The 16,645-nt window shown below is 36.4% G+C and overlaps 1 protein-coding gene across 1 annotated transcript in view; it reads left to right on the top strand.

Moving 5' to 3' along the window:
* LOC147072666 (cytochrome P450 4C1-like) overlaps positions 1-16,645 on the top strand; it is a 59,782-nt gene that overhangs the window by 30,041 nt on the left and 13,096 nt on the right. Inside the window, exons 4-7 of the mRNA XM_085945936.1 lie at positions 2,077-2,256; positions 5,048-5,244; positions 8,779-8,845; positions 10,588-10,786. Coding sequence (XP_085802062.1) covers positions 2,077-2,256; positions 5,048-5,244; positions 8,779-8,845; positions 10,588-10,786 — 643 coding nt within the window. The remainder of the gene's footprint in view (positions 1-2,076; positions 2,257-5,047; positions 5,245-8,778; positions 8,846-10,587; positions 10,787-16,645) is intronic.

The following is a 16,645-nucleotide window of genomic DNA, read 5'->3' as shown; positions in this document are numbered from 1 at the left end:
TTAAAGATGGGTAAAAGTATTTAAAAAATGCATTGGCATCGTGTTCTGATATATTCTAAAAGTTTCAAATGTCTAGCTAGTCGGGAAGTTAGTTAAAATCTATTGCAAGATTTGTACCGGACAAAAAACCACCGGACAAATAAGAATACGAGCTAAGAAAAACGTTGTAAAATACAGTCTTAATTCCAGTGTTGAAATTGTGCAAGCACTGAAGTATACTGTAGTAAGTTGCTCGATACAGTCGTGTCTTGAAACTTATTACATGTATGACCTAATTTATGTCATTTATAATAGTGTGATTTCTCGGGTCTTCTTTGGAAAGCTCAAAATGGACCTAAGCGAAATTATCGCTCTGTCTAGTGAAAAAAATAATTTCACCGTCTAAACCAGTGTTTCACAACCGGTGGTCCGCAGATATTTTTCGAATTTTTGGCGTCTGCTGAAAATTCCAACAAAATCTTCAAAACCCATGCACCTGCAAGCGTTTATGCATTGTGTTTTTGTTGTTAAAATAGATTAATGGTTTTGCGTCATGAAATCAACCGCGATCAGACGTTTCTAGAGTCCGTGTTCTTTGTGCTGGCGTGCGGTTTTCCCCCGGTTTCAGTATCTTAACACTGCATTCCCTCCCATTGAAAACTTGCAACAGTTGAACGCGATGACACAATGCTTTCCTACATCAAATTTTTATTTCTGTGTTAGTGGTCCGCAAAACGTTTCTCCGCTTTTCCGTGGTCCGCAGGTGTGAAGAGTTGTGAAACACTCTAAACTATCTAGGTCTATCACTTATTCAAGTGGTCCGGTCCGTATAATTTTCCATTTCGAGAGCAGGGTCTTTGTTTTTATTTCATTGTGTTATCTCTACCTCTGCCAATTACCTTATACGTATTGTTTAATGGCTTAATATTATAATAATTGAGGTTAAAGTTTTTGTGTTGAATGATCTCTAACCTATGATTTTTTTTATATACCTACAACAGTATCGTTTCAAAATGGTGATACGCAATGCAATTATATAGCGCCTGTGTACGTGCATAGATTTAATGGCACCAATAGTGTGTATTTTAAACTATCGCGATGATAATGGTTTACACATTAAAGTGCAGACGATCGTGACAACGCTACGCGAAGATTTTGCAAACGACGCGTGCAGAAAAAAACATAATTTGTCATAAAAATTCAACATGCGTCCATTTAATGTTATGTTTATTGTTCTATTAGTAATAATAATAAATTCATTGACATGTTTTCTTTTTCAAGTAAATGGGTAACGTTTTTTAGTCATCTTTACACGATTTAAGAATTAATTACCCCGACGCCATCAAAAAACAAATTATTGTGTTCACAGCTCGACTTCGACTCCGATTGGCAGCGAGTCCAAAATTTCGTCGCAACTATTGCTGAAAATTATTTGCCGTTTCACTGAAGTATTCTCTTAAGAGTAACCGAGACGCGATGTTGTTATAGTTTGGTACTGTATGTACCAAACTACCATATGTACAAAGATACTATAATATGTAGTGAAAAAAACACATGCATGGATTTATTTGCACCAGTTTCGCCAATAGTGTGTATTTAAAACTATCGCGATAATAACTGTTTTCACATAAAAGTTCTGACTGTCTCCCCAATCTCATTCTTCAAGAGTGAGCGAAACATGATGTTGTCATTTTATGGTACTATTAGACAGGTCGTGAAAATCGGTTAACCTCAAAATGAGTCTACGCGGTGTGATCGTTGTGTTACCGACAGGTTCGCTACTATCGTTTCACTGCGCAGGTGCAAATATAGCACGGTCCAATTGTAGCGTGAAAATTCAGAAGCTTCTGAACTTTTTTGTTTACACGTGCATTTTTTTGTTATGGCCGCGATAATACGTACTGTCAGCCTGCAGTAAATCCATGTACGTATAAACGGGGTAATATCATATGCGTAAACTAAAAACGGGATAAGCCATGTAAGACTTAATTAGCCTTATTTGCCGTATTTTTGGCTCTTCTAAAAAGTCGTAATTTTACATTTATCTACCTAATTCGAATTGTATTGACTAATATTAACTGTATTATTTTTTTTCAGTGTCCGTTTGGAAACATCACCGAAAGATGATAGGCCCAACGTTTCATCACAATATTTTGAACAGCTTTATGGATATTTTTATTGAAAAGAGTGAAATTATGATCGACAAACTGTCACATGCAACAGGGACGTTTGATGCAATGGATTACGTCGGACCTTGCACACTTGATTTTTTGTGTGGTAAATAACATGATTTTTTTCGCATTTACTATAGAGGTTTCTTTAAGTACTTTAGCACGCAAACTAGAGGTGAGTTGGAAATACTGTCACCAGTTTGTGTACCCAAGTTTCAGATGAAACTACCCATACTCAGTATGTGTGGCCCAATAAACTTATTCCAAGAAACTTGCGATGATATCATCGCGAGTCGCTGATCTGTGCACTCAGTTGGTAGACTTTCCACAATATTGACATTAAATGCGCGCGAACGAAATAGCACTTGAATATAGGTAAATTTTAATTTACAAGTCTATTGCCTTCGAATGTATGAATAATAAGTCATAAATTTTGTGTCGCAGCACAGTGGTGAGATGAAACACAGGCTTAGGCTTTTTATATGACCACTCAAAACGTGTATAAGATTTTTAAAAAAAATCACTGTTATTCATTTTTGTTAACAAGAATATTGTAACCTAACAGAAAAACAACTCATAAATTTAAAATGTGTTTAAAATTTTATAATAAATGGAACTTTTCGACAAGCGGAGCACAGCGTATTTTTAGTGATTCTATTGTAGCCGAACCACAGTCCGAGTTCCCTGAGCCGATACGTATTTCAAATACTAATATGGAGTTGGTTTTTGTTTCAGTTGAGTATGAAACTTTTGTCGCAGACGCACGCCAAACGCTCTATATAGTATTTTTTTTATACTGGTAGTAGGTAGGTATACTTAGTCTTCAAAATCGACCAGTTTTCCCATCTCTAACGCAAGCTACTCTACTTGATTCTAGTCAAATAAAAATTGTGCCAGCTGAGAAATATGCCTAATTGAAAACCATTCGTCTACCCTCATCTGATATGTGAGGGTGCATGAATGATGATGATAGTTTATGAATGAGTCTGTATCTATTGAGTCAATCACTTGAGTGACGGAAAGCTATTAGAAGCCCGCACGCGTCCGCTGTCAAGATGCAACTCAATCTCTCTTTGCAACACGGTCTCTTATGACGCATAATTGCTTATTGATTGTCTGGTGACAATAAAACTGAGGATTAGGAGGTGGGTTAGGAAATAAAGAGTGGAATGGGAACATAAATGGCCCAACCAGTTGACCTATGTAAAAAAGGTACAACAATTAGGTGGAAACTGTGATACACAATAGAAATGTAGTGGCAACGTGCGCATGGGTTCCCAGCTCACGAATTCACCTTGCGCCTACTCAGGTGGGAGTTTCTAGGCCAACGCGTATATTACAATTTGTCACAAAACCTCATAAATACACTTATTTCAGTGGCGGCTCGTCCATATGCACTGCGGACTGCAGCACCCCCAAGCAAATTGAGAAAAATGTAATATTATAATATACATAAATTTATGTATATTATATGAAAATATCAATATTATTTAAGGGTGTTAAGCTCGTCCACGCACCGTTACATCCAATAAGAATTATCATACACTGCGATGAAAGTGATCCATCGCGTGATTTAATGCAATACCATTTTCGATAGGTGAACGAGGGGCGCCGGTAGCGGGGCTCGCCGCTCAGAGTTTAGTCTGGTAATGCCGCTTTATCAGTATTTTCGTGTTGCGAATGTTATCAGGTATAGCGGCTCTGAGCTATACGAGAGCAACTAAAAGGTGATAGACCTTCTTTCAAGGAAAAAAGACAAGAATCAATTTTATAATGAAATAAAAACACTTATAATGTTTAATTTTAATACTTTTGATGTTAATAGTAAAATATAATCCAAATAAACATTTATTTTATTTTTAATCAACCGCAGCACCCTCAGATATAATATTCACGAACCGCTACTGCTTATTATAAAAAAAGGCGCGGGCTTCCGACAAAACCGCCCGGACATTGCTGACCAGACAATTCCGCCCAGACATTGCCGCCAAAACAATTTTTATTTTTACATAATACAATGTACATATAACAATGTTTTTAATTTTTTTTGTTGAATTATTATGATCATTGTGCTCAAACTTGTAATTGATATGAAGTAAATAAAAAACAAACAAATATAGAATACTGAAAAGTCATTTTGACATTTCATTTTCATTTTCATAGTAACGCACGTATATATTATTAATTAAGTTGCCAGGACCACCCTCTTAGCAACCAATACTAGTTAGTAATAATAGTAAAAGAACTTTTTATGTACAACGTTTTAAAATTTTCTGTTGAATCATAAATAAACTTGACTAGCTTAAACTAAATCAAAAAAAAATTGTACTTGATAGAAATAATACTGAAATGTCATATTAATAATACACGCATATATTAATCATTTAGTTGCTAGAACCCCAGACTCCTAGCAATCAATAATGGTGTCAAAATTACTATTCATACAAAACAGAAATAACTGAAAATTAATTCAATTCTAATTAAAGATGGCTAAAAGTATTAATAGAATGCATTGGCATTGTGTTCTGATATATTCTAAAAGTTTCAAATGTCTAGCTAGTCGGGAAGTTAGTTAAAAATAGATTGCAAGATTTGTACTGAACAAACAACCACCGGACAAACAAGAATACGAGCTAATAAAAACGTTGTAAAATAGTGGGGGTATTTACCTAAAATTTTGTATGCTTTTTTTATAAAAATAAAATTTTCCTGATTTTTAAAATAATAAAGGCCTTTAATTCTTGGAGAACCCTCGTACATGCGGCACATCTCATCACTATACTAATCCCGAAATACCGAGATTGAAAAGACTGTCTTCAAATTGTCAGTATACTGTTAGGTATCGATTCCAGCATATGTTTATTTATTTATTGTATAACCTGATGTGTTTCTTTTAGAATCTTCCATGGGGGTCCAAGTAAATGCACAGACAAGTATGGATACTCCTTTCCTCCGAGCAAGTGCAGGGATATCTAAAGTAATTTACAGACGACTGTTTCAAGTGTGGCTACATGCAGAATGGCTTTATAAATTGACACCATCTTATAAAGAACAGTGTACTCATGCAAAAGCCATGCATGATTTTACAGATCACGTAAGCAAATAATTAATATTAATAATATATATCGTTTTTTGAATCGAAGTTTTGAATGTTAGCACATAGTTTGTTTTCTATCTCCTTTAATTTTTGTTATTATCACATGGTTCATATTTTACAAGGTAAAAAAAAAAAAAGGAAAAAAACTGTATATTTAGCTAATTTTCGTAAAATCGTCACATATAAGTACCATATTTGATGTGCATCGACGATATACCGTATGGCTGAAAAAAATAATTATTAAGTATGAATAAAAAAGTGTGCACAATTTTGTCGTATCACCCAAAATATACCAAAATTATTATGGTTTGGTTTAGGCAGGGCTTAATTGATTTTTAAAACGTTACCAACAACATCTTTAAATTGAAGCCTTATGTTCAATAAAAACAAATACGTATAACTAACGAAGTTTAATGCGCACTATTTATGGCGGATCTGAACAGCCTACCTCTTCGCTTCGCTAATGGACTTTGCCTCTATGCAAAGCATGGCCTGCCTATATTCACGGCACGTCACTGTACCACTACGGTACCTACTAATATTTTAATAATATTCAATTTATTTATTTAGTTAGTTAAATGTGTTTGTTTTTTTTTATTAATTTATCTTTTTGAATTCATTAGGTGACATACATAGAGCATACTAAACTTTGTCAGTCATACGTATTTGTTTTCATTGAAATAATACTACAATAATTAATTTACAGATGGTGTTGGTCAGTTTTTAAAAATCAATTACGCCCTAAGAAACTAAGCCATAATAAATAATAGTCAAAAAATCTTCGTTTGTCTATATAACTTTATAGATAGAATAATATTGTTATTTATTATAGTTTGGCGTAGGCAGGGCTTGGTGATTTTGAAAAAAATAACCAAGAATATAATATTGTGTAATAATATGTATTTTTAATTCAACGAAAACAAATTTAATAATTATGACACTTTGCACTATTTTGTCGTATCGCCCAAAATATACCAAAACTATTAGCCTGGGTTTCATTGAATTTAAAAAACGTCGAATCTTAACACCCTACCTCCAACCGTTCGCCACTGGTTTGTCGTATTTATTTTTATTACTAGTTGAACATTTCCCTCTGAGGTGGTGTGGATAAACGATAAAATTACGTTTTATTAAAATTAATAATACAATGTATTTCCACTATGAATAATTATTGACAGTTAATGCCATAAAAAATTACAGGTGTCTTAAAGGTCATACCATACTACACAATATATTATTGATACCTCCACGTTTATACGTGAATGGAGGACCCCTAAGGGTAAAGTACGAGCGAAGTTATGGATGCCACATTCATGTTTCTTGTAGTCCGCCAAGCCGGATTTCCCTCTGTCGCCGCTCGATCACGTGGAATGCTCTGTACTTTTATTTGTTAGCGGAATAAATATACCTAATGCTGTTCCTTTTGAGCCCAATTCCCCGAATTCAGTAACACGACTACCTGGTAGGAAAAAAACCCATGGCGGGTAAAAGCCGAGAATGATAGAGAGGGGTGAATGTTCGGGGGTAGATTGAGAGGGACAGCGATAAAACCAAAAAAAGGAGACATGGCCGCGGCACGCGGCAGGTGTCCAGGCTGGCAAGGCAGTAAAACCGAGGCCGTTAGGTAGGATGGACAGGGTGTCTCCTCGTACCATTCCTAGTGTTTTCGCCGATTGTGAAAAATAGTTTCAGCGTTCACGTGTTACGAACGTGGAAGGATTGGATCCTTAAATTTTAATTGCCGCAGTCCACGGCGCTCATCAATAACAAATTTAGGGCTGTGGCGAAATTATTAATGTGTATTGATATTGTGTTGTGTATGTTTTTTTTGTTGTGAACCTAACTGTTAAATATAAAACTCTGTGCTATGAACCACGTGTGTTTCATTGTGAAGATCCAACATAATCAACTGTCAATCCTGCATCTTTACCTAACCTAACCTAACCTTACACTGAACGTGCTCTACCAAAACGCCAAAACCCAGCTTCAATTGACCGCCCTAAACAATTTCAATCACAGAGCTAGTCGAAGGGTGGAAGCTGGTCGTGTGACTCCCACTTGCCGACCGACGGCACGCTACCAGGGCGTAATTGACGCCTGGCCGACCGGAGAGTCGAGCGCGGAGATCGGATTGGGCTGTGCGGCCCCGACTCCCCTCCCTACCCGGACTTCCGGGGTGTCATTATTATATTGTGCTGAACTCGTACAGCAGTAATTAATACAAATTTTAATGCCGTTTTCTGAAGTCAAATGCATCCTAATCGTTAATCCGTATAATATAATAACAACTGAGAATAAATTTGAATATGTTATATAATATTTTAATATTAAATTTCTCAGTTCTATGACCGACCGGCGAATAACATTCAAACACTAATAATTACAATATGAGAGATTAATTAATATAATTTTTGAGCCATCTGCCGCGTTTTGAATTCGTTCATCATTGATTCCGGTGGGAAGTAGGTATATTCTTAACGGTTATCACTTTAGCACGTTTCCGTTATTTGCATTGTTCCAAATTAACATGGAAGGGATTCTATAATCAAAAAAGTAATCGGCGGGCATCTCTAATTCATAATCCGGCGAAAATTTAGGTTGGTAGACATGTCGGTCAAATTCGGATATGCTCGTGCTGCCTAACCCAAGCGGATAAAACTGAACCAGCGCCATCTAGTAGGTAATGAGCCCAACACAAGATTTTTTTATTTACACGTCAGACATATCAACATAACCGAAAATTGTATTAGTCTCATCAATGCGATTGTAGTACAACATCTCTTGCATCCTAATTTTCAATATGTAAAATTGACGTACTCTGTCTCATTCTCAAAGTTCAAGACACGGTCAAGAGAGGGGCTGTTAAAAGATATCACCGTTTAAGGGCGGACATGCTCAGCGTTGGAGCTTTTATTGTATTTTCAAAGCATGGTCCTGGACATTCCTTAAACGTTGTAGATAATCTATTTATATAATTTTGAAGCCTTATTATCCATTATATTTATTTTAAACATTTGATGACTGCATAAAGTATTTTTATTACATAAAATAGTATTCTTTTAAACCTCTCGCTCTAATCTTTTAGAATATAGTCATATTTCAGTGCATACATGTGCAGTGGTGTTAAGATTTTTTACATGTATTAATTTTTAAACGCATTTATAAAACCATTAGTATAATTTATGTCGACATTATTATAGTGAAATAGATTTTCTACAACGTTCAAGGAATGTCCAGGATCATGCTTTGAAAATACAATAAAAGCTCCATTTTGACCAATGCTGAGCATGTCCGTCCTTGACAGTTTTAATAAAAATTTTGACGGTATTTTTTCTCGGTGTATCCGATAAGAAGCTCGTTATAGAAGTGAATAAATGTATGGATAAAATCATAAACTAAAATGTCAACGAATGTTTCCTCATTACATCCGAGATCTCGCTATTTGCGTGATCGTAATAACCGAGTTCGACTGTATGTTCATTTATTCATAATTTTATTTGTATACTATAACGCTTACCCACTTATTTTCAGATAATTCGTGTGAAAAAGCAACAATATCATAATAAACTGAATAATATTGAAGACGCCGATTATATGAGTAAGTAAATAGTAAAATACAAATCTAAATTAACATTTTCGATTTTACGGTGTATTTAAAAATCCCAGCGAGAAATCCTAAGATTTATAATTGAGTCGTTGAGTCACAAAACCCACTCTGGTACCGTTTGTAAGTTTTTGCTAAAAATCGCAAAAAAAACAACTTTTATTTTATACCTATTAGGTACACTATATCAACTGATAAAATGATAAACTGATAAGCACCCTAATTCGCAGGAAAATGTTACGCAATTTATTAAAAAGGGGGGTTTTAAAAATACTCAAAGCGGATTTTGCATAATTTCCAGAGTTGGTTTTGCGACTCGACTACTCAATAATTATTGTTGATGACAAAAAATACGGTTTTATTTAAAAAAAAACAATTGATTGTGGAACTTCGGATTATTATTTTAAAACACCAAGAATGCGGGAGACTAATAACAACAACTTGCGGTATGTTGAATTGAATAGAGGTTAGATTACATAGAGCATTGTTTCTCAACTGGGGGTCCGCAACGTTTTGTCTATGAGTATATATACCAGTGGCGAAGGGTGGAAGTAGGCTGTTAAGATCCGCCATAAATAATGTACACTAAACTTTGTCGGTCAGTCGTATTTTCATTGAAATAATACTACAATACAATTTACAGATGGTTTTGGTTCGTTTTAAAATTCAATTAAGCCCTGCGAAAGAAAGCCATAATAGGTAATAGTCAAAAATACTCGTCTATCTATAAAATGTCTAAAATTATTGTCCAATTAAATCATACATAACTATGGATATTTTATAGATAGAATAATATTTTTCTATCTATTATAGTTTGGTTAGGCAAGGCTTAATGAATTAAAAAAAAATGAACCAACAATATATTGTGCAATATGCATTCTTAATCCAACGAAAACAAATAAGTATGAACAAAAAAGTGTGTACAATTTTGTCGTATCGCCCAAACTATAACAAAACTCTTATGGTGTGGTTTCAGCAGGGTTTAATTGATTTTAAAAACTAACCAACACCATCAGCTGTAAATTGTAGCCTTAGCTCAACAAAAACAAATGCGTATGACTAAAAAAATTTAATGTACACTGTTTATGACGGATCTTAACAGCCTACCTCTACCCTTCTCTACTGATACATACATAAAAACGCAACTACTGACGGCGTTGGTGTGCGTGCAAGTTTAACCTATCATCGACAAGATGGACAAGATCTGGACCAAATTACAGTGTTGATTCAAAGTTTGCCTTCCTAAAAGTATTGTGTTATAGCTATACCATCAGTTCAGGCGTTTCACATCCTGGTTTCCCGATCCCGAACACGACTTCAATGTCAGTGCCAGCGAATGACAATGCGGTCTCCGCTGCAATTGGTTGGAGCAAAGTGCCAATCTGCTACTCCATATGCACCAGCCTCCCTTCCTTGGGTGTGGTAACTTCCGCTAATAATATAACTGTTCCTAATCAAAAAATCACACCCACGATGGCCGCGCAGCTTAAGCGTTGGCCAATTGCATCGTGGGTCTCGGGTTCGAATCCTGGGTCTGACAAGTACACAATATATTGTTTTTCAATTTGTGTATGAGTCAGAGTATGGAACTAATAGGTTGAGCAAGTGGCTGACATCCATTTCTCGTAAAAACAAAATCTGTCAATACAAACCTCCACTCTGTGGAGGCCCATAATATGATCCTATTAGGATCGGACATGGTCGAAAAAAAATAATAAAAATCAATTATTTTCTAGGTGATATCTCCATGTCGAAAAAGAAGGTATTCATTGATATGTTAATAGAATTATCGGAAGGTCAATGGTCTGATGAAGAATTGCGAGACGAGGTCAATACGATGATGTCAGCTGGGAATGATACTACAGCGCAAACTACGTCTTTTGCTATCATGCTGATTGGTTGCCATCCACTTGTTCAAGAAAAAATGATCGAAGAGTGAGTAAATTTCTTATAAATTTTTAACAGACTATCCTTTACTCCGTAATAGATTTTCTCTTGTTCTTTTATGGTTTATGCAGTATACGCTAACGTCAGAGATAATTTTGGCAATCTTCCCCCAATCTTTTTTTAACAAAAATCCAAAATTTAAAAAAAATAGTGATGAAGACGTTATTATATTGTATTCCAAGAGTTAACTATCTCGAGGTATGAACTGTCAAATGTAATATTTCTGACAGCCGGTCTAACTAGATAGCACGAGATTGAGGACAACTATGGCTGCATGGACGCATACTCAAAATTCCTTGGACTAACCAGTTGACAAAATGTTGACGTTCTCAATCGAATGGGAAATGACCGAGAAGTTTTGTTTAGTATCAAAACTAGAAAACTATAGTAGGTACATCGGCCATATTATGAGAGTACAAAAATACAGAATTCTCAACATGTCATCCAAGAAACGACCAATGGTAGACGGACCAAAGAACTTAGGACCGCATTTGAACCTCTGTGGTTTGTATGATACGGCAAAGATCGCCTTGATGGTGGCCAGCCTCCATTGGAAGATGTCACGAAACAAATGAAAAAAAAATTAAAATATTATTTAATACCATATAATATATAATATTATATAAAATATAGAGCCTTCCGAAGTTTCCTCGTCTAAAAAGCTAGAAGGAATTTTGGAAGGAGTTTGTTATAAGCTCGTTGCTATGGAATTCAACATGAATCGTCGAATGAATATTCAGTATAGTTAATTTGGATTAATATAAAATACTGTTTTCTCTACCTCTTCACGAGGATTCTCGTTCGCGGTACCGAACGTACAAATACAAATACGAAATAATGTTATTAGTTATTTCGCTCATAAACGATCATTATAAATCGTTAAATTAGTGTTAAGCTAGTAATTAAATTTGGTGTTTCATAAAAATTTGTTAACGTTGTACAAATTGTTTCGATTTAGTTCATCTTATATTTATAATAATTATTAATAATAACGATTTTGTAGTTAATAAATAAACGGGATAGTTTAATATTGTAATTTCTTATTATTATTATGGATTAAGGCAACAATTTAATATCGTACTTTGTGTTTAGTTATAATGACCTACACTCCGGTAAAACTAAGTGATCTTGCAAAATCCTAAGGTAGCAACCGTTCAGACATTTAAATCATATTGGCAGCAAAGGCATAGTAATATGCCGCTCAAACGGACCCCTCCTCGTGGGGAATCGCTACCGGACATTCCAGGCCCTGCAAAAACTGCTTCAGGAATCGGAACACGCGTACGCGAGCGGTCAAAAAAGGAACGCTCGCCGAAGAGCCCCAAATCACAACAAGATAAGGCCTCTACTGCTGAAGATGGAGAAAGAGAGCCAAAGCAAAAGAAAACCAAACAAAGAAGCCACCAGCCTGCACCCCCGAGTACGTCGGATGTCGAAAGCGACTGCAACGTCGTTATAGATTCAGCAGTATCGGACACCACAACCGAGCCTGAAAATAATGTCATCTATGATGACATACAAACGTGCTTACATGAAGTGCACTCCTCCCTTAGGGCTGACTCTAAAGATAAGCTACATAATGCCCTACTAAGCCTTTCCGAGGCTGTTGGAAGGCAGAATTTGTGCATGGCCAAGCTGGAGATAAAAGTCGTAGCGCAGGAATGCGAGATTAAGGGCCTGCAGATTCAACTTCGTGATAAGCAATCAAGCATTGGAAATCAAAACCTGGCCATTGCTGATTTAAGAGAGCAGACGAAAACTCTCAAAACTGCCACATTACAAATCAACAAGGAGCCTACCATCACTGCCCCCCCTATTGATACCACCTGGGCTACTGCGTTAGGAAGGCGGCAGCGTCCGGCAGCGGCGCCATTCACGGCACCTGCTGTCACCGGGTCAGCATTTCCTTCGCTGTTGCCGCTAGCACCAAGGCCTGGAGTCCTCTTTTTCCCTACGGGAGAAGGAGAAAAACGATCGGAAACGACAAGAGAGCTCATCAAGAAGTCCCTTAACCCCAGGGATATTGGGGTACAAATAACGGAAATTAGAAACGTCAGAAACGGAGGTGTTATCGTACACCCCCGCTCCGAGGACGAGGCCAAGCGTCTCGTCAGCGCTCTGGAGACCTCAGAGACTGCTCTGAGTGTTAAACTTGCAGGAAAAAAGCAGCCTCGCATTATTATTTTTAATATGCCGGCTTCCACTACAGAACCCCAGCTTCGGGAGGCAATTTACAACTCTACAAGAGAGCAAACGGGTCTATCTGAGGAGGCCTACCAGGCCGTACGCCTCAGCCACAAGGCGGGTCCCAGGACTGGCAGGTGCCATTATATCACGTATGTACCTGCCGCGGTGTGGTCTGCTCTCATTGCAGATGACAGACTGTACATGGGGTGGGACTCTTTCCCACTCCAGAACTATCTAGGGGTAACCAAGTGCAATAAATGCCACTTATATGGGCACATGGCCAAATCATGCTCGGCAAAAGACGTCACCTGTTCTTACTGTGCCGAACCAGGCCACGACCGTGCGGACTGCCCCGTGAAGGAAGCTTCACCAAAATGCGTTGCCTGCCGCCGTCACAAGCGGCCATATGACCACCCGACCCATAGTGCAACATGTCCGGCTCGCCTGTATGCGGAGCAGAGGGAGCGATCAATGACGGACTACTCAATTGAAATCCCTCACCCATCCTCAGCATGACTCGCTTATAATAAGCATCATTCAACAACTTCCGCACCTCGGTCATGCGAGATTTATTATCAAAATGTAAGAGGCCTAAAAACTAAAGTAAATACATCTAAAGAGGGTATATTGTGTGCCCGACCATCGATAATTGCTCTAAGCGAAACATGGCTCGACGACACCATATCGGCCAATGAGCTGTTCGGAAGTGAATATTCTGTGCATAGAACAGACCGTCGAAATGGTAGACGAGGTGGGGGCGTTTTGCTGGCAATTAGAAATGGGGTAGCATTATCCACACAAACTTTATATCCAACCAGATCAAATTTAACTGAATATGATTTTGATTTTAATTTGTGTAAAGTTAATTTTAACTTTTGTTCACTGTACTTGGCCGCTGTATACTTCCCTCCCGGCAGCTCAGCGACTACATACAGTGATTTTTTTCACATAATAGAAAATTTGGTACTGCCCAACAAAAAACTAATTATTTTGGGAGATTTTAATTTGTATTCCGCTGGTATAATTGAATCTGATTATACCAGCTTTAATAATTTATTTAATTTAAAACAATTTTCTTCTGTGAAAAATAGTCTCGGTCGGACGCTTGATTTGGTGCTATCTAACGTTGGTTGCACGGTGGTCAGCGCGTGTGATGAGCCTCTCGTTCCTGAAGATGTCTATCATCCCTCTACTTGCACAATTTTATCTTTTAAGCATGTATCGCACAGAAATGATTCGTCGATTCCTCCACTGAATAGGCATAATCCGCAATGGAATTTTTCAAATGGAAATTTTTTAGCGCTGTATAATTCTTTGAGTACTACAGATTGGACCTCTTTATATGAACAAATTGATGTAAACACGGCATTAGCTATTTTTTATAATAAATTTTATAATAGTTTGGACTCCTGTTTCCCTCGCCGGCTCGTTCATCTACCGAAGTACTCATATCCTAAGTGGTTTACGCCAGAAATTATTTATAATCTAAGGTCAAAGGCATATTATCATGCACTGCGGAAAAAACATAGACGGACTGCAGATTATAGTAAATTTTCCTGTCTTAGAAACTCATTGAAGTGTGACATCTCTTCGGCTCACAAATCATATCTAACGTCGATTGGTCGAAATATTGTCTCAGATCCTAATTGTTTTTGGAAATATATTCATTCGCTTAGTTCCAGTAGTACTACAAAAGACAATGCCATGATGACGTTGAATAATGATCCTATAGAGAACCATGTTATATCTGATGCATTTGCTAAGCATTTTGAATCACTTTATAGCTCAATAGAACCGCTACTTGACCCCGATTCTGCTGGTCCTTCGTCTGCAACGCAAGATATATTATTCAAATCTCAGCTTTTGACGAGAAAGATATGGAATATGGGTTTTCAAATTTGTCTCCCAAAAGTTCATTTGGTCCAGATGGCTTGCCACCTTATGTGGTTAAGGGCTGTTACGAACATATATCCTTTCCGCTTAAACATATATTTAATTTAATCATAGCATCCAGCACTTTTCCTGATGCATGGAAAATAACCCGCCTAAGGCCGCTTCATAAAAAGGGATCTAGATCAGAGATCTCTAACTATAGGCCAATAGCAGTTCTTTCGGCTCCATGTAAATTATTTGAATCGATATTACATATAAACATCAACCGTCAAATAGACTCTCGCCTCTCCGATTCGCAGCATGGTTTTCGACTTAGGCGGTCCACAGTAACAAATCTTATAGTGTATAATAATTTTATTTCAAATTCTATGGATAAGTCAATTCAAGTTGATTCTGTGTACACAGATATTTCCAAGGCATTTGATCGTGTTGATCACGATATTTTATTACAAAAGCTTTGTACATTTGGCGCGTCATATAGTATAATATGTTTTTTTGCTTCTTATTTGAAAAATCGCCGTCAATTTGTTGATTACCATGGGAATGAATCGCGGATTTTTAGAACAAACTCTGGTGTTCCTCAAGGTTCAAATCTTGGCCCAATTTTGTTTTTAATATTTTTTGATGATATTGTCAAAGTTATAACCAATTCTTCTTGTTTGCTATTCGCAGATGATCTTAAACTTTTTCGAACTATTGAAACCCCATTATGCTGTGCGATGTTGCAGTCTGATCTAGATGCTATCTCGCAATGGTCTATCTTAAATAAACTTGAATTCGCTACCTCCAAATGTAATATTATTTCATTCAATCGTTCAAGGCACACCTTATTGTTCCCATACACATTGTCTGGTATAATATTGAGTAGGGTAACGGAGATAAAAGATTTGGGAGTATTGCATGATACAAAGTGCACTTTCAATCAGCATATTCTTAACATCAGTACTAGATCTAGCAAAATGCTTGGTTTTGGTATGAGGGTTTCAAAATCATTCGAAAACGTCCGAGTGCTACGTACATTATACGTATCATTTGTGTTGAGTATTCTTGAATATTCCAGCATTATTTGGAGTCCTAATAGGTTCATGCACACAATTAAGCTAGATCGAGTCCACAATAGATTTCTTAGATTTCTCTACTTAAGAACATACGGGTTCTTTCCTTATGATAATGACAATAAAATGAATTTCCCGACTCGTTTTCTTCTGGGTATGCTATCAATGCAATCCCTGTCTACCCGAAGAGTGATTGTTCTTTTAAAGCATTTTTTTTACTTCTTCGTGGGTTCATTTACAATCCGCATATACTGGCAAATATTAATTTTCATGTTCCCACCAATATCACTCGCAGCTCCACGGTCTTCAAGATACCTCGTCGCAGGACAGATGTTATGTTTCATGATGCTGTGTATCGTGCAATTAGCTTATTTGATGGCACCATACAGGTTGATTTGTTTTTTATTAATTATATAATGTTTGTAGACGTTTTAAATAGGATAAATTTATAATTGTATATATTATCATATTTCTTTAATATTTACACATGCTGTCTTTTCCACTTTCTTGTCATATTAGTTGTTATTTGTAATTAAGATATTTTTATATATTTGTATGTATTATGTATTATGGCGCATTGGCCAAAAGCTGTAATGCCGTAATACTCTTTTTTATAAATAAATAAATAAATAAATAAATAAATAAATAAATAAATAAATAAATAAATAAATAAATAAATAAATAAATAAATAAATTTAGCCGTAGCTCAGTT

The sequence above is a fragment of the Rhyacophila brunnea genome, unplaced genomic scaffold (genome assembly GCF_057557595.1).
Source record: "Rhyacophila brunnea isolate RB1 unplaced genomic scaffold, BYU_Rbru_1.0 scaffold_19, whole genome shotgun sequence".
Lineage (NCBI taxonomy): Eukaryota > Metazoa > Arthropoda > Insecta > Trichoptera > Rhyacophilidae > Rhyacophila > Rhyacophila brunnea.
Note: the sequence above shows the minus strand (reverse complement) of the source record. Positions and strands in the feature narration are given on the sequence as shown.